The sequence below is a fragment of the Sander lucioperca genome, chromosome 7 (assembly GCF_008315115.2).
Source record: "Sander lucioperca isolate FBNREF2018 chromosome 7, SLUC_FBN_1.2, whole genome shotgun sequence".
In the NCBI taxonomy this organism is placed as follows: Eukaryota; Metazoa; Chordata; class Actinopteri; order Perciformes; family Percidae; genus Sander; species Sander lucioperca.
In genome coordinates this window covers 16,344,438-16,369,858 of record NC_050179.1, presented here as the reverse complement: position 1 = coordinate 16,369,858, position 25,421 = coordinate 16,344,438, and the positions used below count along the sequence as shown (strand labels likewise).

The following is a 25,421-nucleotide window of genomic DNA, read 5'->3' as shown; positions in this document are numbered from 1 at the left end:
TATGGACAGACGCTTTGTCCCTTTGGTTGTCAGGCCTGTTACATGGGCATTGTCTTAGTTGTGCAGCAAACTAAGAGGAACTTTATTTACAAAGCTGTCTAAGAAGACGAAGTTCAGCATGCATTTTCTGTCCCAACAAAGCCCAACAGGTGGGTTTGGTTACTTTTTTTGAGCATGACGTCTGTGTGTAGAAACAGAGGTGGAATAAGACATGTATGTATGATCTGTTTTTTATTTGTCTTGGCAGGAGTATAGTAAGTTCTACTGGTCTAGTTTGCTCTAGTTTATTGTAGTCACACTTTATTTGACATTATTGCTACACAAACATGGATTCTATTCAATAAGAATACATTATGTTATACTGTAGATTGTTTTGAATTGTCAAAATGTTATTTTGAAACGTGAAGGTGAGACTCCTATAAAGCTATTATTTTGCCAGCGCACTCATTCATTTCATGACACTGACCTTGGCTTTTCCACCACAGTTTAAGGCAAAATATCTATCTTTAGGGTTTTCTAAAATGTGTATATAACAGGTGACAGAGGCAACAACCAGGTCTAAATTCTGAACCTATAATTACTACTCATGTTTGTTACCTTACAGGTGCAAGGTTTCCACTCATTAAGTCATAATCAGTCCAATCTGATCTTGTGGGATTTTAAATTGATCTATTTCTGTACATGTCTGCAAACATTATAAAATATTATAGTAATAATAGTAGCCTATTTTTGTTTAAGATATATAATAATTTTACATCTGAATCTGAATCTGGTATACTCTCCAATGTATGTAAAGGTAAAACGGAAGGATTTCAGGAATGTCAAAAAAAGTCCTGAAAAGAAGTCTTCAAAAAGCTAAAGCATTTCATGAAAATCACATATTAATAATAACTGATTTTCTGCAACTTATCCAAGTGATCTCTTTTAGCATTCTGCTCTGCCACACCTCACCAATCCTCTGAACCTTTGCATTGTTCCACACACACAGGAACAGATGAACCAGCACCTAATCTAGTCCCTTCTCTCAGTGCACAGAGAGAACAGACAATATCAGCCACATTACAGCGGCTGCTGCTCCCACGGAGTGCCTGATTTGAGAGGCAAGATCTATCCCGACAGGGCTTAGCCAGACTTCCTTATCAACTCGGATTATTTTATATGGAGGCATTTTGGGTTAAGCTCAGTCTCATAAGCAAGACTCAAACTAAAAGAAGTTTATTTTTTTTTTATATTGAAGCATACTTGTAAACCCCTATCACAGGATATGTGTTGTGAGCAGTATAACTAAACAGTGATTTAGAGGCCTGAAATATGTACATATATAGTATTTTACAAGAAAAAGTCAGAGAGAATAATGTGTTTTCTGTGAAAATACTATTTTCTTTTTTTCTTTTTTTTTCTTTTTATCCTTTTAAAGCAAAAGGCTCCACATTTCCAGAAATACTCCTATTATTAGCTCTCTGGTGGAGAGTTAGAACTAGATGAAAAGATCAAATACCACTCTCGTCTGGTCAATATGAAGCTACACCGGCAGCCGGTTAGCTTAGCTTAACATAAATGGGGAACGGGGAAACAGCTAGTCCCCTCTGTCAAATGGTGACGAAATCCGCCTATCAACACCGAGCAGAACCTTTTTCTTACACTTTTGTTTTTTTACAGATTCAACAAACAAGATAACGTGTTAATTGGTGGGCTTTAGAGGTGGTGGCAGGATGACTTTGCTATCATTGGACAGAGCCAGGCTAGCTGTTTCCAGTCTTTGCCCTAAGCTAAACTATCGTCTGTTGGCTGTTGCTTTTCTATTTAATGGACAAACGAGAGTGATATCAATCCTCTCATCTAACTCTCTGCAAGAAAGCCAATAAACGTTTATCCCAAAATGTTGAAATATTCCTTTAATCATTTGGTGATCCTCTCAGATTTGTCTTGTGAACCCTTTAGGAGTCCTGACCACCAGGTTCAGAACTATAAAACAGCAAAAACATCTCAAGTATCTAACTCACTACACTTTCAGTGACGTATGTAAATGTAATTTCTTTGATTCTCTTTATTTAGCTCATTGGAACACACACTGCTACCTGGCATGTGTATTTATCATGATTGCCTGGTCTGGACCAGCTTCTCCCCTTCATGCCCCTCCAGTGACAACAGGACTTCGCTCTGCTTTCTCTGCCACACGAACCAACAGCGTAGTGGGGGGCAAGCAGAAGGCAGTGAGCTTCGACAGGCTCAAGGTCAACATTGGAGGGGATTTCAATCCAGACACCGGTCACTTCCGCTGCCGCATCCCCGGGGCGTACTACTTCTCTTTCTCTGTGGGGAAATTTCCAAAGAAGATGCTCTCTGTGATACTGGTGAAGAATGGAGAGGAGGTGCAGGCTATAGCATATGATGACTACCGCAAGAAAGGGAGGAAAGTTCAAAGCCAAAGCATAATGATCACTTTGAAGGAAATGGACACAGTGTGGCTGCTTTTACAGCAGAGTCCTCAATATGCCTTGTACAGCAATGCTGGCCCTTACATCACCTTCTCTGGTTACCTCGTCTATGCTGACATCTCCCCAACCGGCTACATCAGCAACCACCTGTCCCCATCAGGGCTGTCCTACCCACAATGCCCCCCTCAGGCTGACCCCTTGGCCAGAGGTCTGACGTCAGAGCAGCCACGGTCTGCCTTCTCTGTGGCAAGAACATCCACACTCATGGGTCAGAGTATCAGGCAGCAGGACAAGCCACCTCTGACGTTTGATGTGGAATACGTCAACATCGGGGAGCATTTCAACAAAACCTCAGGCCTGTTCACCTGTCACTTTCCAGGAGCTTACTTCTTCGCCTTCACAGTGGGAAAACACCCTCATAAGGCTGTTTCTGTGAAGCTGATGACCGGGAAGGGCGAGGTGCAGGCAATGGTGTTTGATGAGGACACTTCGAAGAGACGGGAGATGCAAAGTCAGAGCTTGCTGCTGTCTCTCCGCCGGGGCGACAATGTGTGGCTGTACAGTCAGCAGGATGAGCGTTATGCTGTCTACAGCAACCAGGGGAGGTACACCACCTTTTCTGGCTTCCTGGTTTATCTTGAAGCAGAAACACTCCCACCTCCCACCACCAAGGACAGAACTCAACTCTAAATGTCTTTACCCTTCATAACACAATCTGATGTTTATGTAGATTCTAAAATCTGTAGATGTACTGCTTTGTTTGTTTGCTTTTTGTTTATTTTCTCTAGTGTGAATAATGTCACTCCAGGGATAACAGTTGCTGCCAAATTTCTCCACAAGATGGTGCTATGATACAATTATGGACACTGACCAGCATGCAACATGGTTATTTTTGTCCTTAAAGTGCAATTAGCTGCAAGACATGGCAACAAGAAAAGTTGTGTTTATGTAACAACTTGTCAATTAATACAATTGGGGGTTTGCTTTACAGATAGATTTACTTTTCAAATTATTTGTATTTAGATGTTTTCAAAAGCTTTTTTTACATGTAAAAATTATTGCATGGCAAAGAATATTATGTAAATGATGTATAGTTTATCAAAATCTACTTACTGTAAAAATTAGATTTAGAGATACATCATGGTCATGTGAGTGATAGTCATAACATGGAACTTTTTATTGTAGATATATCTGTACTGTATATCTTATGATGTTAAATGTGCATTAGTTTTATATGTGCAGGAAACTAAATAAATTCATACACTTCAACAAATTCAAAAGGTCTTGTTTCTTCTAAGTCCAATGCTAATGATACAGTCTGTTTCATTCACTCTCAGTTAAATGAATGCTGTTGGCGCTGGAATGCAAAGTTAGCTGCTGTAACTGATGACATCTTTATTACTTTCACATATACACAGTTCTCAAAATATGAATCCTCCCCACAGATATTACTACTACTACTGTTACCACTCAGGTGGTGGTGGAGTTGCTGCTGCAGCAACTATTAAAGCTTTTGCTACAGAGTCATGCCTACTTCAACTACAGCAATAATAGCAGGATACCATAAATGAAGATAAATATAAAGAAAGAAAGAGCTTTACAAAAAGGAAAATGGAGAAACCATTTTACCAATTTACAACCCAAATTTTACAAATTAAAAATGGTCAACAGCAGTGTTAAATATTCTTTAATTATAGAAAATTGGCCAAACGTATAAAAACACAGCTATGGTCCTGTAATTGAGTTGCATTTGTTCTGATACCCACTGAAATGAAATATTATATATAGCAGAGGGTTAAATATAGGCATAACATAAAAAAGTCATAGGAAGTCATTGTTTATGTTAGTTGTTGCAGGTTATATAGTGGAAGTGGAAGACCACATTTTATCAGGGAAACCCTTAGATATTAATATTTTTACAATGTTTTGGGGTAATTTGAACATATTTCAGTTTAGTTTATTTAGACAGTTTCAGAAAGTACCAGATGTTATGTCTTTATGTTTACTCATAAATAGTAATATAACAGGTATGAAAATATTCTGAAGAATGTTCTAACCTAAACCCTTTTCTGTTACTCTTGTTATTTACTGAAAACATACAACTTTTGTGTATTTACAGCAAGTACCCTTTGTAGCATGTACTATGAGTTTCACAAATAAAAAATAAACGTAGCCATTTTTAAACTCAATGTAATATAAACTTTACACTTCTTATCAGCACCTTTGCTTTGAATAGGTTTCAGTGTTTGTACTTGTCAAGCTAATCACATTGGGACTTCAAGATGTTTATCCTGAGGTATACAGTAAAAAGAAGTTTGCCAAATCCCATCCCTTGAAGAGTTTCCTCTTTGCACTGAAAACTCTGTCATAATTTCAAACATCTCAACAATGAGACAAGTCTGAGTTGGCTGAATCACACAGTAGATAGACATGAAGATGCTGTGAGCCCTAAAAAAACCCATGAGCAGAATAAACACAATCCATTCAGCCATTCACTGATACATTCACTGATGTATGACTAATGCTATCAACAGGTCACATTACATCCTCACATCATCCAGTATAAATATGCACTGTAGTTGGACCATGACTTTGTCTTGCAAGTTGAAATGTTCATGTTATCATCCCTAGGTTACCGCTTTCTTCGCTACTCCTGGTGTGTCACTGCACATCCCAGAGCTCACAGAGCAACGGTGTAAATTTTTGGTCGTTCATTCTCCAGGATGTTAGCATCTCTGCGTGGTAGTGGTTGAGTGTTCTCAGCTCCGTCAGACGGCCCAGGAGACGAGCAAAGTACTGTGGGTCCTGTGGGTGTTGCAGGACACACAGCTTCCTCAGCACGACCAGCATGGTCTCCTGAAGTCTCTCCACAGCTTGATAATCCTTCACGTAAGGCCGATCTGGAGAGGATGATACATTAGCCTTTTAGAATATCAAAAAATTGTAGAAAACACACCTCACGTGTGTTTATAAAATACTTGTGGATCATTGAAAGCTGTTGATGCTGGCTCACCTGGTGTCAGGATGGTTACGGCAGTTAGAAGAGCCTGTTCCTCCTGCACCATTTGGAGTTCATCGATGCTTTTGTAAAAGTTGAACATGGGTGTCATGAATTCCTCTGACATACCTGCATAAAAGGATGCATTCAATTAATTAATTACTGTTGCTTTAACATATAAACAGTACTACATTTACAATGCCTTAGTCTGGATCAAAGATAAGTTGTTACAACACACAACAAAACGGTAGGAGGGAAAGTCTTACATTTTAAAGCTAAGGTGCGAAGTTTCTGTCTTCCCAATGAGGAATTTTAAGTAATGACAACAACACTGTTGTTGCATCCATATGGCACAAGCCTTCCGTGATCGCACACCACCCCCACCCCCACCCCTCCTCCACGTAGTTACTTACAAGGAGGACAAGGGGGATTAAAAAACATGATGGACTCTTCAGAAGAGGTAATTATCTTCACTCAAGCTTCTGTGTGCAAAAGTCGCCGGAAGACACCATTTTGTAAACATAGCCATACTGAGAAATACAGACTTTTGTGGAGCTGATAGGCTTAATTAGCTTTGTTTCAACTAATTTGGCAATGGCTTAAATGTAATGGATGTCCATTATTATAAAAAAAGTTTTATATATATATATATATATATATATATATATATATATATATATATATAATGTTTTGAAATGTAACAGTTTTAAATCTGCTGTAGCAATCTATTTATATTAACTGGGAATCTTTCACCAAATGTGTAAACTTTAACATTGTTAACTGATTTTCTCTGATGTTTAACTTTCAAAATAAGAAGTGATATGTATCTGTATGCAGATGATGTTAGTTTGTATAGTGCTCATGTGATAAACTGTGATGTGTCAAAGGCGGTGCAGGACAAAGAACAGTCAACACAGTCAAACCACTGCACAGGAACAAGTATAGTTGTTTTATCTGGTACAATGCATGTACAGAACATGCAGAAGGAAGAGCAGTAAAAGAGTAGAAAGAGCTTGTGTTACATAACAATCTGCACTTTGAGCCCAGATATTCAACAGTCCTCCCTAATCTGCATTATTGTTCATCTATTTGATCAACAGGAAAATAAACCCAAGCTTACATAAAAGGAGAGCAGCAAGTCTAGTTCTCCACATATTGCAAGTATTCTGGTGTTCTTTTATTTCTGCAAACAGGGTACATGTGTGACCCAGTATTTGACCATGTTTGGACACTTATCTTTCAAACAGAACTGGAGAAGAGAGAGAGAGAGGAGGAGAAATTTAAGAAAGAAGTTAAGGAGAATGATAAAAAGGGGGAAGAAAAAGAGAACACAGCAAAATATTTTTGCCTACGTTTATGAATATACTGTCCAAAATATTATGAACCTGAGTGATAAGCTGGGGATGGATCAGTGTAATATTGTACATTATTCCACAAGAAGATTGCAACTGAAATACTTTGATTGCATTGTGTTTTAACTCCGCTTTGATTATATATTTCCTGGTCATACATTTATACAAATTAAAATACAATAGTTGCAATGCAGTACGATCCGTCGTCATTCATCTCTAAACGGGAACAATTTTGGGGAGCCCTTAAGCATATAACAAATATAAACTTCCCTGTTGCTCTACTTTAGGTAATGATTCAGTAATAAATAAGGATGATTATTACAAACTGCTCTCTATATAATTTCAAATGTTTGCATTCATTTTGCTCTTGCACACTGGCAACATTTCCTACTTTCGATGCTCTGCAAACATGCAGAGGGTGTCTGTCTGCTCGGACGCATCATCAAGCATTCAAAAATGCCAGTGGGGCTCAGAGGGAGAAAAGTGAACAATAGCACTCTTGATGTTTTGATAAGGAACAATGGTCTCTTCAGACAGCTTTGCTCCCTTATTCTCCCAGACTGGCCTTTAGTGTGAATGTCTCTTATCCCCACTATTCACACCAGAGCTGCACTGAGGGACCCAGTGAATCACACACACACACACACACACACACACACACACACACACACACACACACACACACACACACACACACACACACTCCTGCCATCGCTGTCTGTCTAACTGTCCAACCTGGTTGACATAATGACACCTCCCATACATATAAATGATTTCTTAAAACCACCAAGCAGTCAACTATTTGATATGGAAGTTATGTGTAAACAGTGAGGCTGCTAAAAACAAACGTATATGTGTGTAGTTTAATAAATTAAACCCAATGCTACTGAAGAGCTGGGTTTGCTTCAAATGCTCTTCTTCTTCTACCTGTCAGCATGCCCACACACACACATGCCTAAACTGAGTGAAACTCTACCCAGTGAGGGTGTGTGTGCATGTGTAACCTACACCCAGCCAGAGATCAACAGGTCAGCACACATCTCCCGGCTGCATCACACAGATCAGGCGGATCAATTATTAAAGCAGGATCAGACTAGACCTGGCTGCAGGTGGAACTACAAATGTCATGATGCTGCATGTGCAACCTGCTGGTAGATCAAAAGCACCAAAGACACATGAAGGTAATGAATTAGGAGTAAATATATTCTAGTTCCACACTTTAAAATTATTTTGATAATTTAGCGTGATGCAAGTTTAGAGGTGTGAGTCAGTGCCTTACATTTTTACGGATCACTTCAGTTGACTCACCACTATTGCGTACCCTCTCCTTTAAAACTTCTGTGTATCCGTTGGGCATTCTTTTGCTGAGAACCTGAGCTGAGCGTAGAAACATGGCCTCCACAGCCGAACCTTTCAGCAGAGCGATCTGATCCTCACAATCCAGAGAGAGAAAGCCTGCCAGAGGCATCAGACCACCCATTACATACAGCATTATGTTATCATCCATTGTCTTAGTATAATAAAAGTATGTATTCTATAAGATACTAGGAAACAATACCTGGAATATTTTTTGTAAACTCCACCAGAACTTGAACTTGACTTGTTGCCATTTCTGTCAATAGGAGGAAGTTTTCCTCTGCGCTGTACTGTTCTTGGAGCTGTAGGAGAAAAAAAAAGAGTTAACAGTACTGAAAAAGATCAGATCAACAGAGACAAGACTGATCAAGCCACTCCACCAGTAGTTGGTTATACCAACTACGTTTAGTAGCTATAGCGGCATCAGAGGTCTAAATGGTCCAAGTGAAGCGTCTTTCTGTACTGGCTTTGAGCTGCACTCTCTGTTGCCAGTTTTCAGGAACTCATCTATTGGATCTTTCATCCATTCATTCATTCAACCTTTTATTTATCCTTGAAAGATCTTCGAAAGATCAATGTCCATAATTAAAATAGTGTAAAGAAAAGCAAAGTTTGAAGTGATATTGAGGATGATATACCAGCTTTTTGGTCATGTCTTGAGGAATTTGATGTCTGTTGTAAGCATCTACGATGGATTTCACGAGCGCCTGCTGCTCTTTGGTGATTTCAACTTTTTCCTGAACAGAAACAAGGTCACAGTTTATATGACTCAGTGAATTTGGAGAAAAAATGAAAGTGGAAAAACTGCAAATTCCCAAGACACGACAGAGGTTGTGATTACCTTTGACAGTTTGGTGGTTGAGGTGACCTGTTTGTTGTCTGTGTTGTCCGCCCCCTCTGTCTCGTCTCCAGTCGACTGTCCCGGGGAGGCCTTGGTGTTCTTCCGCAGCCTTTTAGACTTACACTGGATCTCTGTCAGCAGGCCTGCCAGTGGTGATGAAGGCTTCACTATGTGTGTTAAATACCTCACAGCTCTTTATTCAATAGCATTTGTAAATGTTCTTTTTCATTTATCATGAGGCCATATTAATATTAGTACCAATACTGCAAAGTGGAGTGAGAATCTTAACTGTAATGTTCTGCCATTAATACTTTAACATAATATAGTATATTATATTCAGTGTAACATAATCCATACATGTCAGCGATGCGTTTTAACGCGTCAATGATCCATAAGTAACAGTTTACATTTAAATCATTGATTTATTGTCTTGTTTCATTCAATTCTAATTCAATCCGTTTCTGTTTTTATAATCTAACTATGTGTTTTTTTTTCTAACAGTAACCTTTTTTTACTTTTACTGTAGCACTGGCCATATTTTCCATTAATTGAAAACATATTTTTACTTCACCATCCTTTATTATGATAACTTAATCTAATGCTAATGCATGAATGCAAAACTTTGTTAGTCCTTTACATTTCTATCTGAGTTCAATCAAAAGAAAATTTCAAGACTTGAGAAGAAACCAATCTCTCCAGTGAATTAGCATCCGTCTTTTCACACTATGACCGAAGAAATGTCTAATTTGTTGAGCTCTTATTGCTCCAGCGGGTAGAGTCATGAATGCCTGACACCCTGCAATATTCATCACAACTTGCCTGAACTATTTATGAGCAACAGGAGTCCAGTCCGTCATCCTGTTCTTTTAAACTGACAGCGCTTAATAGACCCAATAACTAATCATCCTCCAAAGATTCCAAAAGTACATGTTCACATATACAAGTTCTGTTGCTCAGATTAAGGTATGCTCAGTTTATAGAAAATACAGAAGACATTCCCAAATATAAATGTTTTAAGAAAACAACACTTCATAGCAAATTCCTTTTAATGACTGCAGCCACTTTGAAGGTGTTAATTTCTCTAAATGGAGCTTAAGGTGTCTTAACTACTTCTATTCCTGTAACAGTAACACAAGCTGCACCTTTCTATTGTGTGATATAAGCCATGTCAGAATGGAAAATGGGGGCTCACCACAACAGCCTTTGCAAGCCTCTACTGATTAGACTGTAATGTGTGTGTGTGTGTGTGTGTGTGTGTGTGTGTGTGTGTGTGTGTGTGTGTGTGTGTGTGTGTGTGTGTGTGTGTGTGTGTGTGTGTGTGTGTGTGTGTGTGGGCTTGTTTAACTATATTCGTGGGGTCCAAAAACCGGGAGTCCAGTATACTTGTGGGGTCCCGACAGCTTTGTGGGGCCAAAATGCTGGACCCTACAAGTTTAAAGGGCTGTTTGAGGGTTAAGAATTGGTTGTAGGATTAGGGATAGAATTAGGTTATGGTTAGGGTGAGGGTAAGGGTTGAGGTTAGGCATTTAGTTGTGATGGTTAAGGTTAGGGAATGCATTATGTCAATGACGGGTCCCCACAAAAATAGTGCCACAAACCTGTGTGTGTGTGTGTGTGTGTGTGTGTGTGTGTGGACGGTGCAAATCAGCTTGAATTGATGCATCATAGTAAGTACAAATGTGTCTACAAGTCATTCGTTTCCCATCACATTGATTAATTACTGACTGTTGCGGCATCCTGTCAGTATGACCATGAACCAGAGTCTCTTAACTATCAATGATACTCACATTCGGCCAGCATGCCCATCTCCTTGCACTTTCTTAGCCGACACTCCTGGCATTTCCGGCGCATGTACATGTCCATCTCACAGTTTCCGCCACTCTTGCATTTGTACACAGCGTTCTTGGTTATGCTCCGTCTGAAAAAACCTGAACATGGTGGACAAAAAGAGGTATTATCATGGGCCAGGTACAGAAGATGTTGATACAAAGCCAAGACATTTTGTACATTAGTATTTTCTGATGGGCCACACTATAATATGGTGGTGGGAAGTACATTCACTTAAAGCAACGTTGTGTAACTATTTAACCTTAAAATAACAGCTTCAAAATTAAATGGACACTAAACTGACCTGTAATAGGGAGAATGGTGCCTCTGTCATTCCGAATCTGCACCCCGATTGCTTGTTCTTTCACCATGTAACTTTGGCAAAGAAGTGCGTAACGCTTCACGGCACTACAACTGATTTTGGTGAAACTAGATCATATTTAATGGAGAAAACGTTTTCTGGTTTTCCCTCTGATTTCCTCTGACTGCTTTGCCTCGACTCTTTGTGGTTTATGGAGTTTTCTGATGGACAGAAATTTTCACTTGTTGCTAATGTAATGCTAACTCCTAACTGCTAACGTTAGCTGCTGTCAGCTAGTTAGCTAAGTTAGCCGTGGTGCCAGGACTGGGAGTTCGGAGCACCGTGGGAATGTTGGTGTTTAAACCGCTAGCGCCGGAGCTTTGGACCACTGGGAGGAGGAGGTTTTCGGGGGGGGGAAGGGGGTGCTAGCGGGGAGCAGCACCGGTGTCGAAGCTAAGAAGAGAAAAGGAGAGAGTCACGAGCAAGAGGCCGCCAGACAAGAATCTCGGACTGGCTTTTAGTTGTTGGCAGGAGCTTCACGAAATAAAAGGCTGCAAGACAGATGCAGAACTGGCCATCTTGCTCTTGGACTAGTAAGTAATAGCTGGCATGCAATGTCTTGTGTTGTTGCACACTTCATGTTTGGCTCTGTTAGCAAAGTTGTCGACTCGCTAGTTTTTGATCATAAGTAATGTAGTCGTAACAAATGCACATAGCTCTCCATAAATTTACAACAGCGGTGTAGAAGTAGGCCTAATTGCAAAAAAATACCAATGTTATACAATGTTGCTTTAAGTAGCCTACTGTTTGAAAATTACTTCCAGAAGTACTTTATTAGTACATTATTTGCATTTATTACTACTTGAATGGAAATACCTCTGCTCTGGTGCATTTCACTTTGCATTTATCTTATAAACATTATGCAATCTAAATTATCTCCATATCAACCAACATCAACAGTTAATAGTTGCTTACACAAAAAAAGTATCAGGAATTATGATAAAATAATACAACACTTCAGAAGAGCCCATTCTTCATATTGATTGGTCATAGTTTTGTTACTTAAATCTGTATTAACAGATTTGTTTGGTTTCTTTGACCACTAGGGGGCAGCAGAAACAAGCTGTACACTACATTGACATATTATCTATCAACTTCACAAACAATTGTCCATGTACACATCCAGCAGACACAGAGCAAGATTATCGTTCATCTGGAGTCTTGTTTCTGGCAACCTGATGAATGTAAGTCAAATTTTTACTGTCTTTTAAGCTCTGTTTTTGGTTTCCAACAACTCCTAAGGGAAACATCTGGCTCTTTAGCTACTAAGCGTTATGTTCATCAGCTAGTCGCTAACTATGTCTGTCTGCCATCTACCTGTGCAGATAGTGTGTGCAGTCGTTTTTTAGAAGTCTTTCACTGCTGGAGCTCAAAACAATGCTGATGAGAGAGGTGAGAATGACTGGTGGTGGAAGAAGTATTTAGATCCTTTACTTAAGTAAAAGTACTAAAACCACACTGTAAAAAAAAAAACTCAGTTACAAGTAAAAGTCCTGCAGTGAAAATGTTACTTAAGTAAAAGTATGTAAGTATCATCAGGAAAATGTACTTAAAGTATTAAAAGTAAAAGTACTCATGCAGAAAAATCCTCACGTTTTAGAAACTGGAAACAATCAAAACAGTTCTTTCAATCAAGTGTTTAATGGGCTAATCATTTAGCTGTACCTAGCCCCTATATTGTTGGGTAGTTTAATTCATAATAAAACCTTGTATTTTCATAAAGTAGATGTGTTTTGTGTGCAAAAATCTTAATTTGTAAAGTAACTAGTAACTAAAGCTGTCAGATTTATGAAGTGGAGTAAAAAGTACAATATTTTTCTCAAAAATGTAGTGGAGTAGACGTATAAAGTAGCATAAAAAGAGACTACAAGTACCACAATTTGTACTTAACAGTACTTGAGTAAATGCACTTAGTTACATTCCACCACTGAGAATGACCCATGTTGAAGGCCAGAGAACCAAAACAATGAGACACTAAAATGCTCCGTAGAGTTGGGGCGAACGAGCAGCAGAGTCAGGTGATAATTCTTTGTAGGTACGAGTGACACCTTTCACATACACATAATCAGTGTGCAATTTGTGAAAAAAGCAGAGGGGGGGGACATTTTTTTGATCATGTACAACAAAACAAAACATGCAAGAATTAAATCCCCCTTGCAATACCATGGATATAGTGCCACTCGGCCAGGCATGCCAAACACTAAATATGCACTTCAGTATTCAATGGAAAATACAGCGCTTTCAAGCCAGAGAGCAGAGTTCACTTCGCGGCGAAAACAAAATAAATACTTTCACCCAAGAAACGCTTGTTCGTTCCACGGGAATGTCTTAATCCAAACCACAATCTTATTCCTAAACTTAGTTGTTTTGTTGCCTAAACTGCATGACGCTAACCTTTTTCCTGGCTAGACTCCACTACCATGGCCCCTGAAAGGTCCGTTATCTGGCGGTGCCTGTAGCCGGCTCACAGTCACCTATTGACAGCTTAAGAACTGCAGCTGGTAGCCGGCATCCCGGAGCTCTGTAGCGGCTAAATACAACCACTTGCTGCTCAGATTTTATCGTTCTATATGGCACTAAAGACTGTTCACGTTACAGCACTTTACTTAGTTTACAATACTTATATTTTAGCTATATAATGGTATATTGGTGAAGTAGCATTGATCACCTTTAGGGGGGGATACATTTTGTCCCCACCGGGGATAAAATAATTCAGCAGAGGCAGGGATATATAGACCAGAAAGGGGAAAATCCCACTCATCCAAACCCCCCCCCCCCTCCCCCACCCTCCCGGCAAATCGCACACTGCACATAATCAATTGAGACATTGCCACGAACGTTTAATAGATAATCCTTCTGTACTTAACTTGAGTACACTTATTAATTCAGAACTTTTTGGGAGTTTTTTTTCTCATTGTGGTATGTCTAATTTTACATAAGTACATAATCTGATCTTCTTTTATCATTTCTCAGTATGTATTTCATGCAGCTTTCCCCTTATTAAACCAGATAAGGATAACATGTCAAGGTGATATAAATGAAATTCGTAGGTTACACAGTGTTAATAATGTCAATGAGAGAATCCTGTGAACCCGGCTGCAATGTCCCAGACAGGAAGAGCAGCAGGGCAAAACACACACACACACACACACACACACACACACACACACACACACACACACACACACACAGACACATGCAGAATAACTTTGGAACAGTTATTAGACATTCTGACATAGAACATTTAGCAGAATGACATGCATTAGCGTAACTGAGCTCAGGTTGCTTCTGCTTTGTACAGCAGAAAGCTGAGAGGGAACCCAATCTGGCAGCAGTACCGGGTAGACCTGTGCCTATTCTCAGTCAAACGGCAAGACAGGCCAGCTGCCGCACTCCTGGCATTGTCCAACCTCACAGTGTGGAATTACACTCATATCCATTCACCTGGTGGTTTGGCAGGAATCACAGCAAATTCACATTGTCATAAAAACACAGCTAAAGGCCACGATTCCGCTGTCACCAAGTGGATCATATTTACATGGAGAAGGGTTGTAAAATGACTGTAATACTTTCTTCTATCCTTTGTTCTCTTTAAATCGGCCTCTATCTTTTCTTCAGCTTGAGAAGTCACAGTCAGACCTGAACTTGATGTACTGTAAGATTGCATGGATTTACTGCCTGTCCCCGGCATGTAATTAAATGTTATCAAAAGCAGTATGCTACAGTGTACAGCAGTAGTAGTAATCGTTGTAAAGTATGATTAAACAACCCTTAATCAGTTTTTATCAAGAGCACACAAACCAGGAACAAGGAAATCAGATGCAGCACAGAAGCATATTCCTGAAAAAGAACTGTCACTTTTCTGCACAAACCAAGGCTTTTGTATTAATTACAAATGACAAATGCTCATGTGCTTATTACTCTTCACCAGCTGGCAGGTGGCTGCAGTCTATCAGGACCAAAACCTCACGCCATAAAAACAGTTACTTCCCCTCTGCAGTCAGCCTCAATAACAAGGCCCCACACCCCCACTGACATTGAAATCTTAATCCGACATCCTCCTCCACTATATACCTGTCCTCTGCACATTCTATATATCCTGAACCTTTGCACATCCCGCAACATTTTTTTGCACATCCATGTACAGCTTCTTTTTTTCTTAAAGATGCCATGCCACACGTTTTTCATTACTTTGTGGTAATGTCTGAAGTTCTACAATGGACTCTGTAAAAACATTTGTGGAAAAAATGCCTTGGTTACCTTGTTTCAAGCCATTCTAGTGTGGTATAGAAAGCCTGCAGGAAGACTCAGCTCGATTTGTGCCAGTTCTCATTACTATTCAACGAGCTAAGCTGCTTGACTATGATTGGCTAACAGCTAGCCAATGAGAGCCTGGCTATCAGCGTCCTTTACCCAGCGCAACTGGGCAAGCTCATGAATAGTAATGAGCTCAGGCAACACCACGTCAGACTGACCAGCTTTTGTAATTGGCCTGATTTCTCCGCTTATTTCTTTTCAGTGGCTAGAGCTGACAGAGGAAGTAGCAGTTCATTTTCACATTCACCACATAACACAAACACATATGGACCTAACATATTTAAAAGAAATACAAGTAAAAATGGTTTTGTGTGGCAGGGCACCTTTAATGTTAAATAGTTATATATGTATGTGTTATTTGTTTGTGTATTCATTGTTTGTTTATTTCATATTAATGTTTAATATGTTTTTGTATGCACCAACAACCAAGACAAATTCCTCATAAGTGCTACTTACCTGAAAATTAATCCCTTCTGATTCTGATTTCTGATTCTGACTCTTTGTCTGTGCCTGTACATTAAACCGTACAAACACAGACATTCACACTCTGCATTTTGCATGCAAATGCAAGCAAATCTGCCAGAACAGAGCGGAGTAAAAATCACATATAACTGTTTTGCATTTAAACTCCAGCGCATTTGTGTCACTACAGCACCGCTCACCTTTACATCCCTCACAGGTAAGAGCGTTATAGTGGTATCCAGAGGCCTTGTCTCCACACACCACACACAGTTCCTCCCCTTTGACCCTTCCAGCCTGCGACATGTGCCGGGTCCTCTTGCACACAGCAGGCACCACAGCAGACACATCCTCCATCTCAGCATCAAAGCTGACCTCCAGCGGTCCTTTCCTCAGTTCATATATCCCCGTGTGTGAATACCATTCATCTCCATTGTACTGTGGGTAGTAGTTCTGACTGGAGTAGTATGGTGTAGAAGACATGGTCGGCTCTATGCATGGGTATTGCATGCTGGGATAGCTGGTGAAGGGTAAGATGTCGGGATCCTGCAGGAGAGGACTTCCTTGATCTGCCAGAATATCTAAGAGGAAGGAGAAGGATTATAAAACAGCATGCCCACTTCCTCCCTTTTAATTTTTTTTTATTTTAGATTTTAGCTGGATCTTGTGGCCTTCTTTAGTGAATGGTGATAGGTTAGTTGTCTCATTGCATAACTAGAAGGGCAATCGGAGAGCGCATACCTCTACCAAGGCCATGCCTCTCACAAATGTTAACGAAAGAAAAATCATTTGTGTATCCTTCCCGCTATTTGGATCCGCTCCACAATTTGATGAGTTATTTTTATCCCATGCTACACCCTTCCACCAAGTTTCATGAAAATGGGGCTAGTAGTTTTTCCATAATCCTGCTGACAAACAGACAAACAAACCAGCAAACCTAGCCGAAAACATAACCTCCTTGCGGAGCTAAATATGGAACCAAATAATGTCAGCTGAAGTTATCTCCATGTCAGCTGAGAAAACTCATTCTGCTGGCAATGATTTTAAGATGTGGTTGAAAGCTTTGAAAAAAACTTGTGAAAGGAACTTGAGTTAAGCAGCTTGTCTGCTTTCTATGTTTCATGTTGTATCTTGTGCTTGGTGAGCCGAAGACAAATTTCCAACCTAGTGGACAATAAAGACATATTCTATTCTATTCTATTCTATTCTATTCTATTCTATTAAACAACCCATTACAAAGTAACTTTCACACCTTGTAAAGTTGATATTACCTAGCCTCATATACCTTGGACTAAGATTGTCAGAAAGCAGTTAAATACCAAAGGCTCGAAATCACCTGTTTGTCACAGGGGGCTTCACAGTCTGTGCAACATTAACTTAACATGAAAACCACAAGACAGTTTTATTTCAAGTGCATCCCTGCAGAAGCTTGTTAGACTAGAAACTGGCTCAGCAGTAGTAGGTAACCCTCACAACACATATTATAAACCTATAAATGATTAACAACTCGCTTGCACAGAGCACACTGTGCCTTTTAAGAATGACATGTAACCTCCACTCCAAACAAGATGGCACTTTTGAAATGGATACAAGAATAGTTAGCAGGATTACAGGGTTGTTTCATCATTACTGATTTCCAGAAGTGTGGCATTTCACAACATGAAATTCCCTTTGAAAACAGCAGCAGGGGGATGGTTTCAAAGACCATGTGTAGTCTATAAGAATAATCCCTCAAATCAATTCTGTCATTTCCTGACACACTCAACACTAATGCAACTCCTGTAAAGTATATGTAACACTGACCTCTTGAAGACTTGGTCTGGACCATGGCCATCTCTATTCAACCAAACACACAAACTATTCAGAGACTTTAGTCTCTGATCCCGACAGTCCAGCTGTGTTTTGTAGACCAGTCCTTCCTTTGCTTCTAACTAACAAATCTTCTTCCATTTATTTCTTTTGATGGGAAAGACGGGAGAACGGCAGATCAAGTACTGAACTCCTTGGCGCTTGCTTGAGAAATCCCAAGAGGAGCAAAGGTTGCCACGGCTACTCATTAACCACACAGTGACATTTCCAGATTTGGGCAATGGTAGGCCTACCAGCTGACTGCTACTATATGGTGAGATTGTAAGCTGCCAGACCTGGATGTGAACTGGTTCATGATTATCATGTGCATCCATACATTTTTTTTGCAGGTGCAGGGTATTTATTTTCCGCCTACATGTTTGATCTTTGTATTTTCTTTCAAATCTAAGATCAGATTGGTTTTGAAATATCTAGATTTATCAGGACTTCCCTGCTTTTTCGCTAACTAGTTTGCAGCACATGGTGTTATGTTACAACTCACTTGGACAGGTTGGAGGTGTGTCTTGTGCAGCCAGCCTATAATAGCGCTTAGTTGATTGGTTGTTGTGACAATAAATGTACGGATCAGCCTCTCACCAAACTATTTATAATCGTATTTTCATGGACAGAAACACAAATATGTAAATATTTTCTTGGAATATATTTAACTTTTCTCTTCTCTCTGTAAGTGTGTGTGAATTTATTGTTATGCTTTACTTACTTATAATGTAATGTTGATGGTACATTTACATGAATTATTTCCACAACTGTTGGATGGATTGCCATGAAAACAGTTTACCTTTAGGCATGGGCGCCATATAGGGGGGAAAAGTTAGTGTCAGGGTTTTGGTATTTTGTGGTGTGTATTATTTTTGTAGTCGGTTTCTGTTCTGTATTGTGCTTGTTTCCTGTTTTATTTTGTAGTCTGTCTTGTCTCCCTTGTCTTGTCTAGCTTTCTTCCTGTCTTTGTTTGTTTCCCGCCTTTTTTGATTTGTTCCACCTGTTGTGTCACCTGCCTCTCGTTCCCTCGTTACCTTGTGTATTTAGCCTCTCTGTTTTCCCTTGTCTCTCGTGGGATCATTGTTTGTGTCTGGTTTTGTTCCTGTCAGCACGTCGTAGCCTGTTCTGTTGTTTTCTGCCTGCTCCATTTTTGGACCGCCTTTGGTTTGCTCCTGTTTTTGTGTTTAATAAATCCTCGTGCTCATTACTCCTTCGCCTGCTCTCTGCATTTGGGTCCACCATCCTCGCTAACCATGACAGAATGATCCGACCAACTATGGACCCAGCAGAATTCAAGCCAGTTTTTCATCCACTGGACTCGGATGGAAAACTTTTGATTGGGTTTTACCGCTCCCTCCATAAGGAGGACCCCGCCTTCGCTAGGCACCTTATGGAGGTACGTTGGCAGGCCACAGCACAGGAGTTTCGCCTCCCCGTCTCCATGCCTGTTTTTTGTCCTGAGCCTCAGCCGACCTGTGTACCTGAGCCTAAGCTAACCTGTGTATCTGAGCCTGAGCTGACGTGCAACCCTTCTGTTCCCGAGCTGACGTGCAACCCTTCTGTTTCCGGGCGTACGTGCAGCTCTCCTGACTCCGTGCTGACGTGCAGCTCTCCTGACTCCGGGCTAGCTAGTAGCCTTCCTGAGCCCAGGCTAGCTAGCAGGCCCCCTGAATCCAGGCTAGCTAGCAACCTCCCTGAGCCCCGGCTAGCTAGCAACCTCCCTAAATCCAGGCTAGCTAGCAACTTTCCTAAATCCAGGCTAGCTAGCAAACCCCCTGAATCCAGGCTAGCTAGCAGCCTCCCTGATTCCCCGCTAGCTAGCAACCCCCCTGAATCCAAGCTAGCTAGCAACCTCCCTGAGCCCCGGCTAGCTAGTAACCTTCCTAAATCCAGGCTAGCTAGCAAACCCCCTGAATCCAGGCTAGCTAGCAACTTTCTTGAGTCCCGGCTAGCTAGTAGCCTTCCTGAGCCCAGGCTAGCTAGCAGGCCCCCTAAATTCAGGCTAGCTAGCAACCCCCCTGAAACAAGGCTAGCTAGCAGCCTCTCTGAGCCCCGGCTAGCTAGTAGCCTTCCTGAGCCCAGGCTAGTTAGCAGCTCTTCTGAATCCAGGCTAGCTAGCAGCCTTCTTGAGCCCCGGCTGGCTAGCAGCCCCCTTAAGCCCAAGCTAGCTAGCAGCCCTCCTGAGTCCAGGCTAGTTAGCACTCTCCCAGATCCCAGGCTTGCTAGCAGCCTTCCTAGCTTCCCCGAGCTTCCTAGTGTTCCCGAGTTTCCTAGAGTTCCCGAGTTTCCTAATGTTTCCGAGTTTCCTAGTGTCCCCAAGCTGCCCAGTTTCCCAGCACTGCGCAGCCTTCCAGAACCGCCGCTGACGTGCAGCCTTCCAGAACCGCCGCTGACGTGCAGTCTTCAAGAGTCGTCGATGACCGCTCTTCAAGAATCTACGATGACCGCTCTGCTAGAGTCTTCCAGTCGTCCAGAGTCTCCGATGACCGCTCTGCAAGAGTCTTCCAGTCGTCCAGAGTCTCCGATGACCGCTCTGCTAGAGTCTTCCAGTCGTCCAGAGTCTTCGATGACCACTCTCCCAGAGTCCATGTCGACAGCTCTCCCAGAGTCCACGTCTACGGGCAAGCCAGAGGCCTTGCCGGTCTCCGGCGTCCAAGAGACTGCCCCTGAGACTTTGTTGGTCTCTGGAGTCCCAGAGACCTCCCTAGTGACTTTGCCTTTGTTCTTCCCCCATGAGACTTTGCCTGTGGCGGTCAGGCCGACTCCTGCCCCTCGTGTCCTGTCGGCGGTCAGGCCGACTCCTGCCCCTCGTGTCCTGTCGGCGGTCAGGCCGACTCCTGCCCCTCGTGTCCTCTCGGCGGGCAGGCCAACTCCTGCTCCCCGTGTGTTGTCGGCGGTTCGGCCGACTCCTGCTCCCCGTGTTTTGTCGGTGGTCCGGCCGACTAATGCTCCAGTTACCCTGTCGGCGGAGTTGCCGACTCCTGACCCTGTTGTCTGTTACTGATCCTGTTACCTTGTTGGCAGACACTGACCCAGCTGACCCGTCGCCTGTGTCCAGCCCAGCTGCCCCTTCATCTGCTGAGCCTGTCTGGCCACCAGAGGGGATTCGCCTTCGCCGCCGGTCTTCAGAAGGAATTCGCCCTCGCAGACGGCCTCCAGAAGGATTCTGCTTTCGCTGTCGCCCTCCAGAGGGGTTTCGCCTTCGTCGCCGTCCTTCAGAGAGGCTTCGCCTTCGCCGCCAGTCATCTCGGTGCCCTCGACATCCTGTACGGCCACCAGAGAGATTCTGCCTTCGTCGCCGGTGGCCAGAAGGGTTCTGCCTTCGTCGCAGGCCGCCTGAAGGTTTCTGCCTTCGATTCTGCTCCCAGTCCCCTGTTGCCGAGGCCTCTCTGCCCCCTGTTGCCGAGGCCTCTCTGCCCCCTGTTGCCGAGGCCTCTCTGCCCCCTGTTGCCGAGGCCTCTCTGCCCCCTGTCCCGGGGCCTTCCTGTTCCCTGTCCCGAGTGGTCTCTCCATTCCCTAGCCCCACTTGACTTGTTTGCTGACCTGTTTGGCCCTCCTCCGGTCCCCCTCCGCCCTCCCTGGGTTGTCTTTTTGTTCTGTTTTTGGGCCATCTGGGATCTGTCCCTTGGGGGGGGGTACTGTCAGGGTTTTGGTATTTTGTGGTGTGTATTATTTTTGTAGTCGGTTTCTGTTCTGTATTGTGCTTGTTTCCTGTTTTATTTTGTAGTCTGTCTTGTCTCCCTTGTCTTGTCTAGCTTTCTTCCTGTCTTTGTTTGTTTCCCGCCTTTTTTGATTTGTTCCACCTGTTGTGTCACCTGCCTCTCGTTCCCTCGTTACCTTGTGTATTTAGCCTCTCTGTTTTCCCTTGTCTCTCGTGGGATCATTGTTTGTGTCTGGTTTTGTTCCTGTCAGCACGTCGTAGCCTGTTCTGTTGTTTTCTGCCTGCTCCATTTTTGGACCGCCTTTGGTTTGCTCCTGTTTTTGTGTTTAATAAATCCTCGTGCTCATTACTCCTTCGCCTGCTCTCTGCATTTGGGTCCACCATCCTCGCTAACCATGACAGTTAGGACAATTCCAAGGGCCCATGACTGACAGGGCCCCCAAAAAATAGGTAAAAACTAATATAAAATTATTAAACCATCATCATTCAGTATATATATTTCAAATATAATAATAAAATGAATGATCTCTTTGTTTTTACTTGTTTTTGGCAGTAAAAGTTAAATATCCCCATTGACCAAAAAGTAAACATCCATATTGACCGACCAATATGATTTTGTCATGGGGCCCAAAATTGCTGGCGGCGCCCCTGCCTTTAGGATCACTTGTAATAACTTTTGGTGATTCCCCTGACTTTTCATCCGACGCCATCATCAGGTCACAATTTGAATTTGTTCAATACTTTGTTTTATGACCAAATACCTGACATTCCCATCAACTTCAGCTGTATTTAATGCTAAATAGCAACTGTTCGCTTGCTAACACGCAAAACTATGATAGTTACATTATACCTGCTTAACATCAGCATATTAGTCAGTCCTTCCAGAAAAATGCGGAGTTTTTTTGTGATTGTTGCGGGCAAAAATCCTTTATGCGGCACGTTTTCTTAAATGCAATGGAATATGCGGGATATTTATGCGATGAAATTGCGGGAACTTGCAAAAATTGCGGGAACTTGCAAAAATTACGGGAACTTGCAAAAATTGCCCATCCCGGGGTTTGCAGCTTTTCGATGATGTTCACATCGCGTAATTACGTCACTTCATAACGTCACTTCATAACGTCACTTCATAACGTCACTTCATAGCGTTCCCATGGCAACAGGGGAAAATGGCTGCTCTTGTGTGAAGGAAACGCAACACTTTTCAACTTTCTGCTAAGATATATGTGATTTTTTTTGCAACAGAAACACGGAAATCTGCAATTTATGCGGCGAAAGTGCGGCGTATTTGAAAAAATGCGGCCCCCCGCATAAATATGCGGACTTTGGCTGATTATGCATTGAATTGTGCGATCGCATAATCGCGTTTTTCTGGAGGGACTGATTAGTGTTGTCACTGTGAGTCAGACTGTAGCTTCCGCGTCTTTAAAGTGAAGCCAACCTGCATTCTATCTAATTTCCAGCAGGGGGCAACTCCACTTGTAGCAAAAAGAAGTCAGTTTCTATAGAAGTCTAGGGGGAAATGACCCTACTTCTCAATTGATTTATTACCTCAGTAAGCATTTTGATATTGAGTTTATGGTCTCAATTGCTATTTTCAAGTCTTCTTCAATACAGCATGATGTTCATATTGTAAATGATGGTCCCATTTACTTTAACATTGATGATAAAGCAGGGCATGCTTTAGGATGTGGCTACACACTGACCTGTCAATCATGATAGAGGCTTAGCAATGCTGACCATGGCCTTGTGTACATTAAAATAACTGTTAATTTGTTTTCGCGTTGTCTGGCAAAACTCCACCAGATGACTCTCTTCAGCCAGTTTAAAATTGGCAAGTTTCCCTCTTTAGCGTATAGTTTAGCGCAGTGCTATTGAACCGTAGGCAACATTAGCTTAGCCGCGTCATCTTCCCCAGCTCCAAACCCTTGTCCAAATATGAGCATGTCCGGTTTAAAATAACCAAGATGGCAACGGCCAAATGCCAGACATCACTGTCCAGTATTTTTTACAGTCTATGCTGTGAGCATGTTAGCATCCATTAGCATTTAGCTCAAAACACCACTGTGGGACTGTAGACTCTTCTTTCTGTGAGCTGCCAAGTAGACTTACCAAACAAGTGGGAGCTCTCTGAGATGGAGAATTCATCGCTGGGTGGGATTGGTCCCACCACATTGATGTCGGGGCACCACTCATTCATTCAGGATGGTCGTCGGGCACCAACTCAGAAAACACAGATTGGACTGGGTAGTGGTAATGGTAAGTCTCTGTTTACTTCTGTAACAAGCATACAAATAAAGTGATTGGTAAAGCATTGAGAAAAACTTTTGGACACCCTTATAGGTCTGCAGGATCCTCTGAAACCTGCATCGCAATGTAATTAAACCTCAGCCTCATAGTCTCTGCATTAACACAACTGACAGGTCTTCTCTCCCACACATGGATAAGATGTTCAGTAGCTGCATGCAGGGAGGTGGGGGATGAAGGTCAGGAAACAACAAGGCCTTCCTAAGAGCATGTCATGGAATGAATATTTTCTTTCTACCTCCTGTCAGAATATTTTTTTTCTTTTCCTGTCACATTACATATTTAAATACATATTCGTTAGGGCTCAGGATGTATCACAAGATCCTCGTTGTCTTTTGTAATATCATTTTGCTAAACATTATTTATGCAAGCCTTCAGTCTTAGTTAGCGATGGTAAAACCTGAACTGTAGATTGTAGCTTAAGGTATCATGTGAATAACAGACACATTTTTAAACTTGTCCACAACATGGGAACATTTTATAGACTTCACCTGCCACATTTCTTTTTAATTAACTCAGTATAATTTCCCCTGAGATCCAAAAGCAACCCACAAGGATTCAGAAACCTCCAGTCCAATCTAACAACCCACACAACAGCCAAACATACCTCAGATACAGTGGCACGCCGCAGGCTCATAAGAAGTTACCTGCTCAGCAGTAAACATGAAATATGTTCAGACTCAATCTCATAGTTCTTACCTTTTCCCAGTCAGTTAATGTTAAATTCCTGCCCGCTAACTTTCCTCTTTTTCAGCCTTGTTTCTGATATCCATGCCGTGAGCTACAGCTCAATCAATATTTGCTCATGAACATTAAGCTGCTTGTGTCTGGGCTCCAGTGAGAGCATGTGTGACTAGTTGAGGTCAGGGAGAAATGGATGGTGGTTATTAATTAAACTGTCCATTCCTGTCCATGTCATCCTGCCTCCAAAAAAATCCCTCTTTATCTCACCAAGACAAGAGGCTGCCTCATGAATTCTCCAGCAGACCAGAAATCCCCCCCACACACAAACATCACACATTGAACATGGATCCTGTCATTAGCAAACAGCTGGTGTTACTTTTTTTTTTTTCTTTGACTAAAAACAGAACATCATGGTGTCTTCTCTTCCCTGCAACAGTTAGGACAGGAAGAAATTGAGGTTATTATAAAAAACATCTGAAATCAGACTGTGGCAATCGTCATCCGTCCTTGAACTAATCAAAGCCATTTTATCATGTCACTGCAATGTGCAGTACCAGTCTGCACCACATTTGTTTATAACAGTACTTAAATACCTCAGCGTACCTGCCCTGTTGTCTTTGCGACTCTAAAATGGACTCACACACAGTAAATCAAATCATTCTCGTCCTTATAATCCTTAATTTGTCCAAAAAACCCAATGGTTTAATCATTGACGGGTTGTTGCTACATCCAAAGAGGCCCTTCTGAGTCAACAGACAGTCTCTCTGAAATAAACAAAACCTTTGCCATTGGCTGCTGGCTGTGTTTGCGAGCATGTGGGGAATGAGCTGGCTGCGATGGCCTCGGGAAAAAGGACACACACAACTCTACTGAACATATTTATGAGTTACATGTACAGCAGTCAAAGCTCAAGTATTGATGAGGTTCATATACACTAGTTACTATTAAATACCTTTCTTCATATGATGAGGA

General features: G+C 41.8%; 2 protein-coding genes across 5 annotated transcripts; one reads left to right on the top strand and one right to left on the bottom strand.

Moving 5' to 3' along the window:
* c1qtnf13 (C1q and TNF related 13) lies at positions 1–11,009 on the top strand. Its single transcript, XM_031317066.2, has 3 exons — positions 1–149; positions 2,056–3,186; positions 10,998–11,009. Exons 1-2 carry the CDS (start codon positions 119–121, stop codon positions 3,126–3,128), a joined length of 1,104 nt encoding a protein of 367 aa, XP_031172926.1. The 5' UTR covers positions 1–118; the 3' UTR covers positions 3,129–3,186; positions 10,998–11,009.
* On the bottom strand, positions 4,110–24,651 carry nr1h4 (nuclear receptor subfamily 1, group H, member 4). 4 transcript variants are annotated; one of them, XM_031317076.2, is made up of 10 exons: positions 24,465–24,651; positions 23,571–23,735; positions 16,153–16,530; positions 10,773–10,913; positions 8,986–9,152; positions 8,783–8,881; positions 8,347–8,446; positions 8,097–8,243; positions 5,452–5,565; positions 4,110–5,338 (listed from the first exon to the last, which is right to left on the bottom strand). In XM_031317076.2, the coding sequence occupies exons 2-10, from the start codon at positions 23,656–23,658 to the stop codon at positions 5,100–5,102; spliced, it is 1,473 nt and encodes a 490-aa protein (XP_031172936.1). In that variant the 5' UTR covers positions 23,659–23,735; positions 24,465–24,651; the 3' UTR covers positions 4,110–5,099. The 4 variants fall into 4 exon arrangements, with proteins under 4 accessions (XP_031172936.1, XP_031172941.1, XP_031172949.1 ...); XM_031317081.2 differs by having other exon boundaries at positions 5,091–5,338; positions 8,986–9,128; XM_031317089.2 differs by lacking the exons at positions 23,571–23,735; positions 24,465–24,651 and adding an exon at positions 17,753–17,984 and having other exon boundaries at positions 5,091–5,338.
* Between the last annotated feature and the right edge of the window lie 770 nt (positions 24,652–25,421).

Coding starts and splice junctions, on each gene's coding strand:
- c1qtnf13 (XM_031317066.2), top strand. CDS start 119: ATGCATTTTCTGTCCCAACAAAGCCCAACAG. Junction 150..2,055: donor GTCCCAACAAAGCCCAACAG/GTGGGTTTGGTT, acceptor CTCTTTATTTAG/CTCATTGGAACACACACTGC.
- nr1h4 (XM_031317076.2), bottom strand. CDS start 23,658: ATGAATGAGTGGTGCCCCGACATCAATGTGGTGGGACCAATCCCACCC. Junction 8,882..8,985: donor CAACCACCAAACTGTCAAAG/GTAATCACAACC, acceptor GTTTCTGTTCAG/GAAAAAGTTGAAATCACCAA. Junction 8,447..8,782: donor AAGACATGACCAAAAAGCTG/GTATATCATCCT, acceptor TTTCTCCTACAG/CTCCAAGAACAGTACAGCGC.